This window comes from Nestor notabilis, unplaced genomic scaffold, assembly GCF_000696875.1.
Source record: "Nestor notabilis isolate BGI_N333 unplaced genomic scaffold, ASM69687v1 scaffold7431, whole genome shotgun sequence".
Classification (NCBI taxonomy): domain Eukaryota; kingdom Metazoa; phylum Chordata; class Aves; order Psittaciformes; family Psittacidae; genus Nestor; species Nestor notabilis.
Window position 1 is genome coordinate 37285 of NW_009915065.1, and position 18641 is coordinate 55925.

General features: G+C 39.1%; 1 protein-coding gene across 2 annotated transcripts in view; it reads left to right on the forward strand.

The window, feature by feature from the left end:
* RNF19A (ring finger protein 19A, RBR E3 ubiquitin protein ligase) overlaps window positions 1–17923 on the forward strand; it is a 20243-nt gene extending 2320 nt beyond the window's left edge. For both annotated transcript variants that reach the window (XM_010023938.1, XM_010023937.1), the window contains 8 exons: window positions 4218–4426; window positions 6407–6551; window positions 7084–7246; window positions 11626–11740; window positions 13811–13972; window positions 14761–14974; window positions 16366–16509; window positions 16890–17923. In XM_010023938.1, the coding sequence (XP_010022240.1) occupies window positions 4218–4426; window positions 6407–6551; window positions 7084–7246; window positions 11626–11740; window positions 13811–13972; window positions 14761–14974; window positions 16366–16509; window positions 16890–17580 (1843 nt within the window). In that variant the 3' untranslated portion in view covers window positions 17581–17923. The remainder of the gene's footprint in view (window positions 1–4217; window positions 4427–6406; window positions 6552–7083; window positions 7247–11625; window positions 11741–13810; window positions 13973–14760; window positions 14975–16365; window positions 16510–16889) is intronic.
* Window positions 17924–18641: the final 718 nt, after the last annotated feature.

Sequence of the window (18641 nt, forward strand, 5' to 3'; positions counted from 1 at the left end):
TCCTGTGGCATACTTTGAGAAGGAACATCAGAGATAGATTGGTTGCCTGAGCATTTAACAGTCATGTGGGCAGAACCAGTATAGCTTGCCTGTAATATTTTGATACTGCAAAAGGAAAAAACAACCATTAGAAGGCTTTATTAGGCGGGCAGAGGTATGCTTTGCTCAAGTTTCCCCTGAGCTTTTGTGTTCTGGACAAGCTGTTGTTAGTCAAGGTAATGGGAAGTATGTAAGAACTGTTAAACCATGTTTCAGTGATTCAGATACTGATTTAGTACTTAAGTAAGTAGACCAAGTCAGATCTGTTTAATAGAGACTCTTCACCTTGCTTATTTATTATGCATAAGTTATCTCATCTGTTTAAAAAAAATAAAATCCTAAGTATCCTTAAATGGTCAGAAGCTGTAATGATAATTGCTATGGGTAATACTATTATAAATAGTGGATCTTCAGAGTGAAGTTAAAATTAAGTGCAGTCATGTGTGACCACAGCAAATATTTAAATCATTGCTCCAGAACTGCCTCCTGCACGCTTCTTACTCTGAGAGTGAATCCTGTGGAAAGCACAGTATACTGCCAGGCAACTCAACTATGCCAGTATTTGTGTGAGGGCAGTTCTCATTACTAGTTTAAAGTTGGATGAAGTTGGTTACTTGGATACTTCTCAGCAAGTTCATTCATTATGGTTGTCATCCTAAATAAACAAGAACTTGTGCGATCATGTTTTGTCTTTTTTTCCAACCTTATCCTGATCACTTTTGAAACCTTTAGCACCTTCAAATATGTTGGCCAGAGTGGGGTGAGCATTCAGCATGATTTAATCTAAGAAGTTTTGGGAAAAAACCCTCATATTACTAGAGCAAAACAGAGGCCATCAGTAATACCTCCAAGCAAAAGAAATATCTGCATGTGAGTCCTCCAGTGACCTTTTTAAATTTGGCCTTTCAAGCAGCCACCGCAGCACTGTCTGCAAGCTGGTATGTGCCTGGCTGGGAGCCTGCTGCAGCACTGGTCTCTCTCCTCACCATCAGCCAGGAAGATCAGAGAAAGCACCCAGGGAGGTGGGGAGAAGTGGCAGTGGTATAGAATGTAGTAACGGGGACTTTATGTTGTTGTGGAGCATAGGAGGGAGATGAAGGAATAGTAGAGGTGTGAGGATTAGGGATGCAAGCGCTATTCAGACTTCCACTGAACAGCCTATGCCAACATTGTTTAATGGTGAGGTATCGCACACAGTAAGTACACCCAAGCTTCAGATCAGCAGACATTCACTTCAAGTTATGTGGTACAACGGTAGTTCAGTTTCTCATTACTTTGGCAACTGTAATCAACTCATACAATATGCAATTAAAACTGAGGGCTTTTTGTTTTTTTCTGAACAGTTTTTGGTACGTAGTGCTGGCAGAATGCGTTAGGGTTATGATGGTAGCTGAACCAATTTTAGCATGGATCAAATATTTCATGAAGGAGCTGGATGGAATGCATTTACTGAATTTGCAATTAATCCCAAAGTAGGAGAGGTGCAATAACTTCAGGGGGTAACATTATTTCCTAAGGTTGTCTTTAAAATTAAAAATAAGTACCATAATAAATAGGGAATAGGTGGAAAGTAGAGCATCTCAGTAATGCAGATAGGTGAAAGAAGGAAGTGAGTGGTTAGTGCATACACAAATAGGTAAAACAAGGAATTGAGTGGATAGAGCATGACAGTGCTTAGGCTCTCCTCAGCATTGATGAAACATACCATGTAATACTGTTTCAGGGTTTGGTCATCATACTTTGACAAGGATCTGGAGCAGACAAAGAGAAAATAATTCTAAAAGCTTTGATCCCTGATGGGGGGAAAAAAGGGGGGGGGGGGAAGAAAAGGTTACTCTGTTAAAATGGTGTAATCTTGCAGTTGTCTTTCACTCTATTTGGGGTAAAAATAGGTCCTAGAGATGGTGAGACTGGAACCAAACAGATCTTGAAATGAAGTAGTAAGTATATTGCTACTAATTCTGTCCCAGTGAGGAATCTCATATCTTCCCAAGAAAGAAGCTAGAGATTTGTTTGGAGGAGAACCTCTGTTGCAGTAGTATGCGCTCAACGAGCTGCTTGAGAGCTATGGGGTCTCTTTACTGAAGCATTTTAATGCCACAAATGGTCCCTACTGGTGGCACCACAGCGTTTCGGACCCTGCGCTACTTCATCCTTAGTTTTTGTTGCAAGCTCAAACACATCCTTAATGTTGTTGTTGGTAACCGAAATATTGTAAAAGTCCGGACCTGCTGCTTCTTACCTGTAGTGGCTGGGTAGGAGACAGTGGCAAGTAGGCGATCCTTCCCTGGGGAAGCAGCATGGATAAGGAAACCTCTTGAGCTTTGTTCCAGATCACATTTCTGAGATTCTTTTTCTTCAGATCAGTTTTTCAATGTCATTTATTTTAACAAGCCTCAGTAAATCACTATTGCAAATGTGCTCTGTCATTTTTCCTGTCTGAATTATTTAATGGCTTTGCTCTGAGGTTGTATTGCTGACAGAAGGGAGCAGCAATTCCTATAGTTTATCTTTGTCAAGTAAAAAGCAGATTGGGCAAAAAAAGTACAAATTCCTTCATTCCTCTTCTCACTGTGCATCCTTTCTTCAATTAATTGCTCTTTGCCTCTGGTTTTCATTTTACTTGTTATTAATTTGAATTTGGTGGCTTGTCCCTTCTCTCAGCCTGACAAGAACTTTTGGCTTTCACATCACTTGTAAAATGAATGCAAAATGTTGAAATTAAATCTATAATCTTGTACAGTTTGAGCTGAGATTTACTCTGGTGTAGAAAGTGACTTTCTAAAGGTATGCCAGTACATCAGTCCCAAATGGGGAGTGCTTTCAGGGATGTGCTCATTCTTTATTAGCAATGGGAGGCAGGATATAAATTGATAAATTGATACCTTATTTTGTGGTCTACACTGAGATTCTTTGATACAACATTAGTGAGTTCTGAATGTATCCCTGTATACTGAAGAAGCATTTGGATCAGTGTCTCTTTGTGTACACACAAAGCAATTATCTTCTCAGTTGCAGTAAGCGGGGATAATAGAGCTGATTAACTTGGCAACAATATAGAAGAGTCTAGCAATTACTGAAACAAATTTTTACTTGGAAAGTAAGAAATATTTGAAAACAGGCAAGCACGTATCTCATTTTTATTTGTCACTGCATTATCTGTAAATTAAAGGTTGAAAACTCCTGTTTGTTTGCAGAACTTCTGGGGGAAGGGAACCTCAAACACGCTGTTTTAAAACACCAACAAAAGGGGTAGGATTTGCACTGACTTACAGCTTCAGACCTAGATACTCTAAAATGAACAATACCTAACCGTGCAGATACATATGAGTGGGGATAATCTTGGTATCATAATTGATAAAATATTTTAAGTTAATTTATGCAACTGCTATAAATTGGGCAGAGGGTAGAAGAAACAATTTAGTCTTTTAAAATAAAAATGCCTTCATTTGAATAGCCATAAATTTAAACCCTGCTACATTTATATATCTGTCAAAGTCTATTCAGGGAGACTGTTTGTGTGCAAAGTTTTAAGTGTTCATACCAGTGGACCTAGTTTATTTTCTATTTAAAAGAAAGCTATTGCATAAAATAATAGAAAAAATTACAACGGGTAGGGATTAAGGCATGTGTGTTTGTGTGTGTGTGTATATTTAGTATTAACTGTAATACACATTGTATTTTCATCCTGTAGACTTTAAAATGCAAACCTGATGGAGGAATTTATTTGTGACAGATCATTTAGCAGGGATCCTCACAGATACAAAAAGGGTCAAGCTTAGACATGCTCATAGTGGCTTGGACACTTTTGAAACTGTAACTTTTTCTATTTGCTTAAATACCTTTTCTTGTTTTATTGTCCCATTCTTCTAAACTGTGGTGCTTTGTGACTGTGAAGCTTACAGTGGTACATTCAGCCTTAAACACAGTATATTTCACTACTGATTCAAGTTATTAAGATGGGGAAGAGCGAAGTGTTGCACTGGATGTAATATTTCTGTACAGCCACAGTCTGATGTGATAGCTGTGGAAATAGGCGATAAGGAACCTAATGTCAGCTCCTGATGCACACTGTGTACCTGCTTCAGGTGCTCTGGCAGCTGTCTTGTCTGCTTTGGTCTATAGATAGAATTTGTTTTATTAACAAAATTCCCTCTTGCCCCTCTTGATCATTCAAGATACGCTGTGATCGCTTTTGGATGTGCCAGCTGTCCCAAGCTTACATGTGGACGAGAAGGCTGTGGAACCGAGTTTTGCTACCACTGTAAGCAGATTTGGCATCCCAACCAGACCTGTGATGCTGCTCGCCAGGAGAGAGCTCAAAGTCTGCGTCTGAGAACAATTCGTTCTTCATCTATTAGCTACAGCCAGGAATCTGGAGCAGCAGGTATTTATGATTAAGATACTGTGTCTGTAACATACCTTTTTTTACACCTTTGCACAATTAACCCTTAAAGCAAAGAAGGGATTAGTAGCATTGGATACTAGCTGCTTTGTCTTTATGCTTCAGAAACATAAGAGTACTATTTTAAGCTTGAATTCAAATCTTAAATGTTATAATTTGAAGTACTCTGTGACCAGAGCACCTGACTTCACTCTTAGAAGCATTTTCTTACTTCATAGCTGAAAAATACAAAGACAGAGGAACTCTCTGGAAAGCATTCTGTGTATTTGGCACACTGACTTTGTTAGTTGTATCACACACTGGGAGCACTTATTTTCTCCGCTATAGGTGAAATTTCACAGGACTGCCAATAATAAAAGCTGTTAAAAAACCTCAAAACTGCTTATTTTCTGCTTTCAAAATAGACTGTTAATCTTATGCCAGCTCTGATGTTTGACATCTGTGTTTGTTAGTACTAATTTCTGGTTTTCAGTAAAATGCTTATCTCTCTGGTCTACTAGAAAGCAAACCATTCTGTATCTTAAAATTGAGCTTGTTTGTAACTCCCCACCCAAAAGAGAATAAACTATTTAAAGTAGTATTTTCCAGAGCAAGAGTCCAGTTTGCTGTTGACAAGAATTGGCTCCAATTACACCAAACTCTGATTTATTTGGCAGCTTTGTGTCTGCCTGATAAATCAGGGTAGGTATCTGGGGGGAAAGTCTCTTGTACCTACAGCAAGTCTCTGTTGCACCTAGAATGAACTTCTTGTTCTCCAACCCAGCCCAAACCTCGGAGTCTCTGATTTGTTTTTTCTGCTGGCTTATTTTAACAAGGCACCCCATCTTGCCTTAAAAATTGGCATCTTGCTCTAGTTATCAAATAAATTTAAAAATAAGCTCTAAGTAAATAAATTAGCATGCCAGCTCCTTTCCTTGCCCTTTCGGTCCCTCCCAGCATGAGCAGCAGCAGCAGCCTTGACGTACCTGTGCTGCAAGAACTTGCTCAGTTTAGTAACTGCCCTGTAGGTTGTGCATTTGTTCCCATCCGAGAATACCTGTTGTATTCTTTCAGCTGCTCACTGTCTGTCCCTGTGCACTGGAATTGGTAGAAGTGCTGTTTTGTGCTGGTTCTACACCTCTTTGAGTATTCTTTATGCCAAGTATATCCCCTCTTTTCCCTTTGTCTTGCCTAGTAGCACAGGGATGGTACACTTGTACTTCCGTACTAGGCACTGCAAGGTGTTTCTGCTGCTGTGAGTAAATAGCTTGTCCCAAAGCGCAGGTGCTAACCAGTAATGTGAAGATGACAACTGTGACTGTGTCAGTATAAAAGTATTTCACTGTTGCTCAGTGACCCCTTGTTTGTGAATGATAGAACTAGTCCCTTATCCGTGTTTTTGGTATTTGATTTGGGAACAAAGAGAACTTCCAGAATTTTCTTCTTGCTGTGATATTTTTTTTGTAGGGAGTAAATAGTAAGTAGGGCTGAGAAAAGGACTCGAGGAGGTTTGTGATACCAGAGAAATATACTTGATGTGGAAGGGGAGATAGATTTAAGGCAAGAAAAAAGAATTGAGACTGAATATTCAAGTAAAAGATTCATAACAGCATAAAATGTAAAATAGGATTATATTTAAAGAGACCATAATATCAGTCCTGTATTAATATACATATTTAATGTCTGACTCTAATATATGTTGCATTAAGCTTAGAAAATCCTTGAACCGAGTGTAGACATTAACTATTCAGTTACTTGAAAGTGAGGTAACATGCCTAGTTTTCGTGAGTTCTCAGTCCAAGGTTTACAAATACAAAAAGCTATCAAGTCATTGCCAAATCAGGATGTGTAAAGCAAACTTACAATAAACTTCTTCCACTTTTCAGATAATGGTTCAGTCAGTTTTCTCAAACGAATGTCTCTATTTTGATTAAATCTGCTTGTTTAAGAACTGATATGATCTTAATATTCATTTTTAAACAGCTGATGACATAAAGCCATGCCCCCGCTGTGCTGCTTATATAATAAAAATGAATGATGGAAGCTGCAATCATATGACTTGTGCTGTCTGTGGCTGTGAATTCTGTTGGCTATGTATGAAAGAGATCTCAGATTTACATTATTTAAGGTACAGTTAAGAAAAAAAGGATCTGTGTGGTTGGTAATTTGTTTTGCAGAATACTTAAAAGTAGATTCCTGGGTGCTGTAAGTCTGACTTTCTTCCTGTTGGAGAATCACAGTTGAAGTATCCATATCTGAGAATTAAGATAGTTTTCAATGCATGTATTTAAATTAGTGCTTTGATATTTTTATCTTAAAATACCTCAGTTTCATGCATGCAACGTACTTAGTATAACAAATGAAGTTTTAGACTAACATACCTACTGTTTTTACTGATGTTTTTATATACTGCTGTATTATCTTAATAGTGGTACAGAAACTCTGCTTATATAAGCTATCACAGATTGGCATGTAATAATACTCAAATGCTTCTCTTTATGTTGCAAAATATGCTGTAAAGGAAGCAAAAAGAAATAACTGATGTTTGGTATCCATAACATCTGTAATTTCAACCTAGTAATAATTTTATAACTACAGAACAGTAGTTTATGAAAGTTGATTTGTTTACAATTTCTTTACAGTTTTCTTCTTTCTATCAGCCCTTCAGGTTGCACATTTTGGGGAAAGAAACCATGGAGCCGTAAGAAGAAGATACTGTGGCAGCTAGGGACACTTGTTGGAGCTCCTGTAGGAATTGCTTTAATAGCTGGCATTGCTATTCCTGCCATGATTATTGGAATCCCTGTGTATGTGGGACGTAAGGTAAAATGTGCTACAACTACTAACATGCTTCAGATTTTACCTTCTGTTTTGTATGACTTAGGCAATCTTCACCAGTGTTTAAAAACACCCTGAAAACAGAAACAAACCAACCCCCCAGAAGACAAACCAACCAACTTCTAAATTGTTCAACTTGTACAATTTATTTCCATTGTACAGAAAGGAGAATCAGTGTGTTTAAGAATGCAGTTCCTCTTAAAACAGGCAGAGCAAAACACTGAACAACTTCCAGTTTCTGCATCTTGCCATGGAAGTTCTTGTATGCTTCTTTCTCAAAATTGCTTTTTAATCTCTGGTTTCCCTGTGCCTGTTAGAATTAAACAATAGAGGAGAAGGAAGGCAAAAAGGAAATCCTTATTTTTCGTAAAAACAGGTAGTTACCAACCAGTATTTTAGTATAAAATTCTGCTAGTATAGGTGTTTGCATGCACACATTTAAGCATTTATACTCAGCAGCTTGTTGGTTGCTTTGGGCCAGTCCACCATATGGAGCAGTGTTCCATGCAGGTAGCTAGGCTGCGTCTATCTTCATTTTAGTGTTTGTGGGAATCAGCTAGGGATGACCATGTTAATCAGAAGGTAGTTTGATGTATTTCCCCTCAAAAATATAACAGCTTTTAGTATAAAGTAAATGACAGATTGCAAAGAAAAAGATAATTGCGTCTCCTATTTAAGATAAAGTAGTAAGTTATTCAAGTCTTTTGAAAACGGACTTTTTGAAATGATGACTTGGTTTGGTAGGCGCTAAGTGTTCAGTTACATGTCCTGGATGGCATAATCAGATGGGTGTTTCTGCTTGTATTGGCATGGATACTCACAGTGACTGGCACAGACACATAATTCTACATTTATTTGGGGTGGAGGGGAGGGCATTTATATCTCACATGAGTTGTTGCTGCCAGACAAGAAGTCCAGAGATGCAGCTTTTCCATTGTATTCTTTTTATCTTTTACTTTCAAGCAAGTACTCCTACCTTCTGCTGCAGTTTTGGGGTTTTTTTGACCTTTTTATTCTGGTTTATCTGTCACATACAGTCATTAGAACTGTATAAAGGCTAAGAGGAATAAGGCAGCAGTTACCTGTTTCAAATCACTCTTGCATGTTCTGCTCTTTCTCATCGGATTTTGGGATAGGTCTAACATTGTCTTCCTACATGAAATTCGTACTGTCCTATCTTCAGCTGACATAAAGAATCCTTTTGTTTTGCAGTATCCCGTTACATATTTGATAATTTTTAAGTCCAATTTCATTCTTATCTAAACAAACAGCACTTTCAGTTTTTCTTGACCAACTCTCAAGAAGACACATGGATCGAGACCTCCGATTCTCATCTTCTTTTCTGGATTTCCTTCCAGTTTTTCATACCACCTGTGTTTTTGTCCAGTTTGAATACAGCAGTGAAGCTGAAGCATTACTACTGCCGAGTGAAATGAAAGGGTGATCCCCTGCATGTAACTGCCAGTTACCTCCTTCTCAACAACATGCTATTTTCATTTTGTGTACTCTAAAACACATACCCTTCTCCACCATACTGGTAATTTAGCCTGTTGGTTTCTTCCTAAGGGTAGTCTTGAGCTCACTACCACTGTTGTACATCTTTGTCATTTTTCAGCTTCTCAAGACTAGTATGAACTCTGGCATTCTTGCAATCTTGCCAGGTTGTATTGACCTGAAATTTAACACACATGTTCTTCTCCTTCTATCTTCCTGGTTAATGAAAATGTTGAATGCTCTTGGATGCAGGGCATATCTCTTGGGGGGGGGGGGAAAACCCAGAGTGAATAGTTTCAATTTGGGGAGTAAAAAAAACTAATCACAACTCAGATGTTTTCTGTCGATTTTCCTTGAAGCTAATAGATTTCTCTAATCCATTTTTCAGTCTGGACTATTACAACCTGTTTGAGTGTCATACAAGAAAATGTAAAAATTTTTTTCAAGTGAGTGCATGAGATCTGTTTCTCCCCATCCTCAAGGCTGCTTGTCACAGAAGAAAATTAAATCAACATGATTTCTACTTGAAGAAAAATAATCAGTGTGGCCTCTTTATTCCTGTATTTGCTTTCGTGTCTACAAGTTCTCAGTTTTTAGGATGTTCATGTTGAGTTCACTGGTCTTTAATTCCCCTTGTAAAACAAGAGCCCCTCTTGTTTTACGCTTTTTTTAAAGATTCATTGCAGTTTAACTGATTTTTTTTTTTTTCTTTTTGAGCATCTTCTGTGGATAATAATTCTCAAAAATTATTATGAGGGGCTCTGAAATTGGGCCCACTGAGGTGTTTCTCAGATCAGCTCATGTATGTATGCTCAAACTGCTGTTTTCCTGCAGATCTTACTCCTTTGTCACCAGTTACCTGGCTCACAGTTGATCTTTAGTGACAACTAAAGGGGAAAAAAATTGAACAGGGCTCCAGTTTCATCTGCTGGCTGTCTTTCCTTTTTGTTAAATGGCAAATTGATCCATTTTGGTCTTCCTCTTGCTAGCAGTGTACTTGCGGAATAATTTCTTGTTGACTTTGATGTCCCTTGCTTTTTGTCTCCTCTATCTTAACCTTTCTCATTTTGTCCTGACACCTTCATGCTGTTCCTTTATATCCATTCATAGTAATCTGACCTACTTTCTATTTTCTTAATGGTACTGCTGCTTTGGTAAAGGAAGCTTCCTTGTTCTTTTAAAACATTCTGTCTGTCCTTTGCATTGGAAGAGTTTGTGCTTGTGCTTTGATGAAACTTCGTTAAGGAAGTTCTAGTGCTTTCTTTTTATAGATGTAAGTCTTGTAACCTAAGAGTTTTCTGCGTTTATTGAAAATCCCTCTTCTTCTGGCCCAGTTTTTTTATTTGGATAAAAGTCAAAAAGTCTGAAGCCTTATTCCATGGTCATTCCTACCAGTGTAACCTTATATCTCGATATTTTCAATCAGTTTCTCTCTGCAACCTCTCCCTTCCATTCCTTCTTACTGCTTTACATTTAAGGAATCTAGTAGCCTTTATACATATGTTGTATGCCTTTTGTTTTGGTACTTAAAATTGTACCTAACAGTAAAGTTCAGTGCCTGAGGTGATCCTGCTAATTGCTCAGAGCCCCATGAAACCTGATTTCCCTGGGTTTGAAACTCTCACGCACTCATACTGTGGGAGTGTTCATGTTCAGTTTCTCCTTTTAATCCAGAGGTAGCTGTGTTCCACGTTCAGTTTGTGTAATGTACCTCAGAGCGAATCAATGCATTTCTTTATTCAAAATGCAGTGTCTTCTCTGCCCTTTCTTTCCCTGTCTTGCCTGAACAAATACAAATACCTTGTTTATTCCAAAATGAAGACTACGCTACCACATCTCTAATTAAAACTGTAATTTAGAAAGCACAGCACTTAAGACGTCCACTCTTTTTTTTTTTGGTCATTCTTTTTGCAGTAGCATATTATACAGAAAATACTGTAATTATCCTCTCTCTTTTATGTTCTCCTGAGATGTGGTGAGGATTAACTTAACCTTATGACAACCATTAAGATAGCAACCTATTATTCATTTGCAATTATGTCTTAATCAAGAATGATGACAAATGAAGCACATATCCCTGAAAAGCCACATTCCCAGAGAGAGTAAATGAAACTCAGAAAAAGTGGGAATTTCTGTAAAACAGTGATCTTTGAAGGCCTTTCAGGTTCACGTGGGATTTGTGATGGATAAGTTTGAGGCAGTTGTATTTCAGAGTTACTGAGGACTTAAGCCATCAGTGAGGATACTGCTGAGCAGATTCCTTGGTAAACAGTAGCACAGCAAAGACACAGGTTTACTGAAATACTACTTGTGTCTACAGATTGTCATGAGGTGTGCCATAGCAATGAAGTGCTTGCCCTCCCCTCCTCCTGAGCTGTGTTTGATGAAGGATGCCTTACTATAAGGTTTTCATAGCTCTTGTTATGTCAACCTCTGTTTTCGTAGATCTAGTAACCTGTGAAAGTTTCACTCTGTATTGTTCAGAGGAAAGATGGCTGGGAATAAGAAGTGTCAATGTGATTAGACGTAGTAATTCTTTGATCCTGAAAATAGCCTACTTTTCCCTACCATGTAAGCTGGAGTAATGATTAAACAAACAAAAACAGCTGTTCAGTGATACAGCTCTTCTAACTTGAGGCTGAAAGTAAATGCTTAGTTGCTGGATGGGAGGACTTGTAGCTTTTAAGAAGTTGCCTAAAATGAAGACATTTTATTTTCTTTGAGATGAAGAATAAATTGTGACATAGAATGTGATCTCTCTGGAAAAGAGCAGGGTACAGGTTCCAGACTGTCAGTTCTTCCATCCCTTCAGCAATGTATTATTGATGATGATAATACTCTAAAACATCTTTCTCTTTTCTTCTTTCAAGATTCACAATCGATATGAAGGCAAAGACATTTCAAAGCACAAGCGAAACTTGGCTATCGCAGGTGGTGTAACCTTATCTGTAATTGTTTCTCCAGTTGTAGCTGCAGTAACTGTAGGTAAGCAAATATTATTTTGTGTATTGGTAGCACTTTGCAACTAGAACTCTATAAGCACTTTTGAATAAAACAGCTGAGAAGTCCTATAGTTTCCTTTTCTAGGTGAAGGAACCAAAAGAACAAGGAGTCTGAGACTATACATTTATTAAGACAAGATGGAGGATTCAGTACTTAATTTGAATGTAGCATTTCCTGGAGAAAAATAATATTATGCTAGATACAACTTTTATCTAGCAAATTGAAGTTTGCACATTGTCATATCTGGCTTTTCAAACTGAAGTATTTAAAGCTTTTTAAAATGACTGACCAAGAAAAAAACCTGTTGCCACAGAGTCTGTCTGTATTTGAATAACTTCATATCGAATTTTTGTCAACACAGGAGACAAATACACTCTCTTACACTTTACGTTATGGTAGTTGACAAACTATTTGGTATGGTCTAGGAGTCAGTTTGAATTCTATCACACTTTTTCTCATACATATTGTCGAGGATAGCATTTGAGGAAAATCTGGCTGTATGTTACAAAATACCTGTCTCATCTTACCATGTAATTTCAAGATCACTGTAAACAAGCCCTGATTTTTTTGAGAGGCATGGCCTTGCTCAACACTGCCTTGCTCCTCCTTTGTTGCAGCACAGGCTTCTTTACAGTTGCACAGTAAGCTGCTGTGGAGAACTGATTCATGTTAAGATCCACCATTTAGTTCCAAGCTGGCTCAGTCACCTGATCCAATTCATCATAGGGTTGTGTATGCAGTGTTCCCCCTTGTGTCAGAAGTAATGCTCAGAAGAGAATTGAGTGGCCTCAGGAAGACAGGGCTGCTTTTAGCAAGTGATGGTTTAAATTGCCCATGAAACTGTGGCTTTAAACTGCTTGTTAACAGTGGTGGACCACTGTGCAAATGCAGATGTGCTAGTCAAAACTGCCTCTGGTGTTTGTGTTGCATTGTTCTCACATAGCTGTAGTGTCAGATCCCTGCTAAACAGGTAGTGGGACAGAATCTCATAGATGTATTCATGGCTCTGCTTTGCCTCATTCTTTCAAGCTGTTTCTTGTTCCTGACTGGAAGTCTTTTTAGGGAAAGCAGTTGGGTTTTATTTTGTGAAGTTTTTGCTCCTGCCCCATTGCTATTAACATGTGTCTTCCAGTCTTGGGTTATTATATGGCTTCTAAAATAATGGCCTTGAGAACATGGATTTCCTCCTTGAATGCTGAAGAATTTCTTGTGAAGGGGATTTCCTATAACTGGAACCCTTCTTTTAGGTTAGACTGCAGAGCTTTTGTATTGGAACTGCCTCTGCTCTGGTGTTCTCAGTCTACTGTTTTTCCATACCTACTGTGTACTTCTATCAGCAAAACCATAGAATGCTTTTAATTCATACGCCAAGGCAGTAACTTTGACAGTCCACTAGCAGTGGTGGGATGGATGTGTGTGTCTACAGTGTGAGCTTTAGCCCACAATTGCTTTTGCTGGTTTCCCTTAACTCTTGCCATCTTGCTCCACAGAATTGTTTTCTTTTAAGGAAAACTTGTGTAATTAAAATTTTAAAATTGAATCAGTCTGATACAATTAATGTGAAAGATCCCACAGTAGTATTAATGTTAAGTCCTAGTAAATTGATAGCAAAGCCCTGTCTGACTTGAGTGGATGCAAAATCAAGCCCCTTACTAAATTAGTAGAGGTACTAACGTTTTTAGTTGAATAACATTTGTAAAAGATCTCTGCTATTTCTGCTTCTCAGGTGGCACATTATTACAGTCCCCAATGGAGCTTATATAAACCTTTAAAGTACTTTTGTTTTGTTTGTAAAAGATGTTATGGATGTACTGGAAATATTAATTCATCAAGCGTTAAGCTTCTCTACTTGCCAGTGCTGATAGAGGGCATTCTGCCTACTGAAAGTACTTTCCTGTCATTTCACCTTGGTGATTTACCAGTGTATCTTAATTTTGCTCCCTCCTGATGTCTTTCAAGTGTGAAATATTAAGTAATCATGGAAAATGAAATTGCTTTTATGAAGGGCTCTAAAATTTCACATTTCATGAAAGACTATATTTTCTTCTGTAGGTATTGGTGTTCCTATTATGCTGGCTTATGTGTATGGAGTGGTTCCAATTTCCCTCTGCCGAAGTGGAGGCTGTGGTGTGTCAGCAGGCAATGGAAAAGGTGTCAGAATAGAATTTGATGATGAAAATGATATAAATGTTGGTGGAACAAACGCGGCTGTAGGTAAGAAAATTCAGTGTTTCATTTTCTATAAATTTGGATTTTGACTTGCATTTGGCCTTAGATACTAGAGTACTTATTTGCAGTTAGGAGTACTACATCTCATTGCTGAGATACCATCTCTCAGATGGGGGTAGCTTCTCTGCGTTTGTAGAATCATAGAATAGTTTGTGTTGGAAGGGACCTTCCAAGGTCATCCACTCCAGCCCCCCTGCAATGAGCAGGGACATTTCCAACTGGATCAGGTTGCCCAGAACCACATCCGGCCTGTCTTTGAACGTCTCCAGGGCTGCTGTGCTGTAATACAAGCATCATGAATTTTCTTGCTCATTTTAATCAAGCCAGGCTCAAGTCTTTTCCACAGGCAAGTTTTAAGGTAAAATTAATGCTGCTTCTCCCCGCCCCCCCCCCCCCCCCCAGTATCCTGTTTTTGTGGAAGTTGGCTGGCTTTTTTAGCTATAATAGAGGGAACTGGGGAACTCAATCATGATCTGATAGTTTATTTTTTAATTACATGGCAGTGTCCTTTGTGATAGGGTGTCTCTTTGTTCCTTTACTGCATGTTACCTTTCATATCCCTGGTTAACATTTTGGAATTTGGAATCTTAAGTATGTGTTGCTCGCTCTCTCTGTCTCTCCTCCCCTCCTTTGGACAAAGTTATTCTTTTGCAACAGTGTGTTTAATAAATCCTTTCTGTCAGCATAATTTCAGGGATGCTTTCCATGGTCACATTCTAGAAACTACTGTGTTCTACTTCCATAACTGAGAAGCCTTCTTTATTTCTGTCTAGATACCACTTCAGTAGCAGAGGCACGTCACAACCCCAGTATAGGTGAAGGAAGCGTTGGAGGCCTGACTGGCAGCTTGAGTGCAAGTGGTAGCCACATGGATAGAATTGGGGCCATTCGAGACAACCTAAGTGAAACCGCTAGTACCATGGCCCTGGCTGGGGCCAGTATAACTGGGAGTCTCTCGGGAAGTGCAATGGTCAACTGCTTTAACAGGTAAGAGACATGCTGTTTACTGTACAGTATCCTGCTCTACATGTAAGCAGGCAAAGTGGTATCACTCGGCTTTTTGGTTTTATTGTTTTAAATTGGTTCCTATTAAAAGGAACTGTGTCCTGGAGGTAGAGACACTTCATGTCTGATAAAGTTGCTGGTTTCCAGGAGATCCTGCCAGGCACAATGCTCAAAAGAGTTTGTGGTTTTTTCAGGGTAAGTGGGGTGTGAGATCTTGCTCCTGCTTCCCAGGAGAGCAGCCTCTTCCCAGGAGAGCCGCCTCTACCCAGGAGTCAGAGGGCAGGGTCTCATGTCTAACACAGCTGTGTTCTCTGGTCTGTCTCACCCTGAAGTCAGAACTGCTTACTTGTTCAGTAGCCTACAAGAACTGAGCTGTGCCTTCAGAACACCTGGGTGGAGCATGGATTCAGAATGGACTTGGGCAAGACCAGAGGCAATTAGGCACTTGGCCTTGCTGAGGTGGCAGCTTCTTGTCACTTACGTGCTCAATGCCTCCTGTGAATTGGGGCCTGACTGTTTGTTGGCTGTCCTGCGCAAAAAGGATTGTTAAAATTTATGGTTCAGGGTGGAGTTTGCTCCTTAAATCAGATGCTAACACTGCTGATTTTTTTGAGTAATTTGGAAATCCAGGCATGCTCAGGATTGCAGGATAGCATCAAGAGATCCTTTATGCTGGGACAAGTGTTCTAAGCTATGACTGCTGAATGAGGTAAAAGAGCTGAGTGTGGAACACAAAACAAAAGCTTACTTCCAGTTCACTGTCAGAACACAGATAAACAAAACATTTGGAAAAAAACCTTATGATTAGATTTCTGGCTTATCTGCTCAGCCCAATTTAATATTGATTAAGATTATTCTTGTTGCAGTTGATAATAGTACAATATAAAGCAGAGTACAGAACAGAGTTTTCTGTCTGTTATTTCATTAACAATAATTTTGCAGGTGGAGCAACATGGGTGGTATCATTTCTTGAACTTATACCCTTCTGATTTGTGTTTTTCCATCTTTAAAGTACAGGACACTTACCTGATTTGTAAAAGAATTGTAGCTAAACCTGGAAGTTGTTCATGTAAATCTTGGGGAGGAAGGAATCCAGGACCTCTGGTTAACACACAGTATTTTGCTTTCTGGGAAATTAATCTGGTTTGGCTTTGAGCTGTTTTAGTTTGTTTGTCTCTTAGTCAAAAACCAGTCATTTTTGACAGTGGGAAGAGAGAACCTGTTTCACTAAGGTAAATATGCGCATCTGTACTGGAGTAACTAGAACTTTTACTACTGAATGGTGGAGAAACTCTACCAGCTAACACTAATGTTCACCTAGTGTGCTTTAACTGCAGTAATAGTATACACAACTCTTCTTCTTTCTCACCCAGACTGGAAGTACAAGCAGATGTGCAGAAAGAACGATACAGTCTGAGTGGAGAATCGGGCACGGTTAGCTTGGGAACAGTTAGTGACAATGCCAGTACCAAAGCAATGGCAGGATCCATTCTGAACTCCTACATCCCTTTGGACAGGTAAAAGAAATGTGGTGAAAATAGCAGATTAATAAGCCTTGCTTATTAAAGGATATTCTAAGCATGACTGAGCTGCTCTGCTTTAATGATGACCCTTTGAAACTGCAGATTTTGTTGCAAACTGTGACTGCTTACATTTTGCCAAGGTTACTTACAGAGGAACACTATCGTGGCAGCACAGTGAAGTGTTTGGTCTTCAAACTTCGTGTTTTGCTTTGGGCTGTTTATTTGGTTAAATACTTCACTTCTTTAAATTAAGTTAATATCCCTCTAACTTTTTTTTTGCTATGTGTCTTGGAAAGCAGTGAGAGTTTGTTCAACTGTGTTAACTGGCTGGTTTTAGATTAATACTTAAACTCACAGAGTCTGTCTTCTTCTAGGGAAGGCAACAGTATGGAAGTGCAAGTGGACATTGAATCAAAGCCAGCCAAATTCAGACACAACAGTGGAAGCAGTAGCGTTGACGACGGCAGCGCTGCAGGTCGTAGTAATGCCGGTTGCTCATCCGCCTGCTTGCCGGAAAGTAAATCTAGTGCCACCAAGTGGTCCAAAGAAACAACAGCAGGGAAAAAATGTAAAGGTAAGCTGAGAAAGAAGAGTAGCATGAAGATAAACGAGACAAGAGAGGACATGGATGCTCAGCTGTTGGAACAGCAAAGCACAAACTCCAGTGAATTTGACTCTCCCTCTCTGAGCGATAGTATTCCATCTGTAGCAGATTCTCACTCGAGTCACTTTTCGGAGTTCAGTTGCTCAGATATGGAAAGTATGAAAACTTCCTGTAGCCATGGTTCCAGTGACTATCACACTCGCTTTACCACAGTCAGTGTTCTCCCAGAGGTGGAAAATGATCGCTTGGAAAACTCTCCACAGCCAAGTGGAATCCCTGTGCCTGTTCCCACAGCCCCAAGCACTGATGTTCCACAACTGAGTTACATTGCTGAGGAGGGCGTTAACAATGGATCTTCGACAGATGTAGGTTTAGGTGTTGGTGAAACACTGAAAGAAACAAACAACAACCATTCACAACATGCTGTGGAATTAAGCACTGCTATTCAGACTGAAATTTAAGTCTATAAGTGCTGCAAATATATACTTACCACTAAAGAACTGTGTCTGAAAGCTGGTTGAATTACATGCAATTTCTGTAAGCTTCAGGTGACCAGCAGAAGCAAGGTTTTGATACAACTGCATTTTATATATACTTGTCTGATAAGGCAAAATACTTCATATGGATCTTAGACCTGTGTGAAGAGACATGAAGGCTTTAACCAAGTGCATTACAGCAGTACAAATACGTCCATGTTTTGTATTTTTGCCACAACTTTGCTTGAAAGCATATACTTGGTGTATTTAGACAAAAATTGGTAAAATCTTAATATGTTATATGCTGAAATGAATACTATGTCCTGCACTGTTCACTTGGAAAATATGGGGTTTGGGATAAATGGGTGTTAGCTGAGCATTAGTGGCTTAAAACCATTCTTGCGTGAACTCTATTTAAGGGAAGCAAAGGTTCTGCAGAGACCTAGACAAACATGTTTCTGCAGTGAATACTCATAACGACAATTTCGTTTCATAACTGGACACACTATTTAGAATGCATGTAGAATGAGCCACGTCTCTTCAGGTGGATGTAGCCTGTGTCAGAAGCGTTTGTGTGTGTGTTCATTTTGAGCAAGGTTATGGCATTTTACATAATTTTGAACCAGAAGAAATTGGTACTTAAACATGTGGTGGAATGGAGACATCACCTGTGGAGAACAGTGGGGTTATTTATTCATGCAACCAACCATGCAGCAGGTAAGGCCTACTATATAGTGTATAAAAACTGTAAAATACCAAACCAGTGATTTATAAGCATTGTAGAGAAGCAGGTGCAGTCACCTTCCATTAGGGGAAAAAAACAGTGCCCCATCCATTCTTGGTGCCTTTGGAAAAGGCTGGGTTTGAAGTGCCTGGTCGTTTGAGGATGTTACTGTAATGTTTTCCAGAATGTCCTCTCTGGCCACCTTGGATCTCAAAAGCAAACTCTAGTGAATCAAATGACTGTGGTAGATAAATGTATAATATTACTGAAGTATTAGCCTACCAAAGACTCACTCAGGCTTTAGTGGACATGACATCTCTTT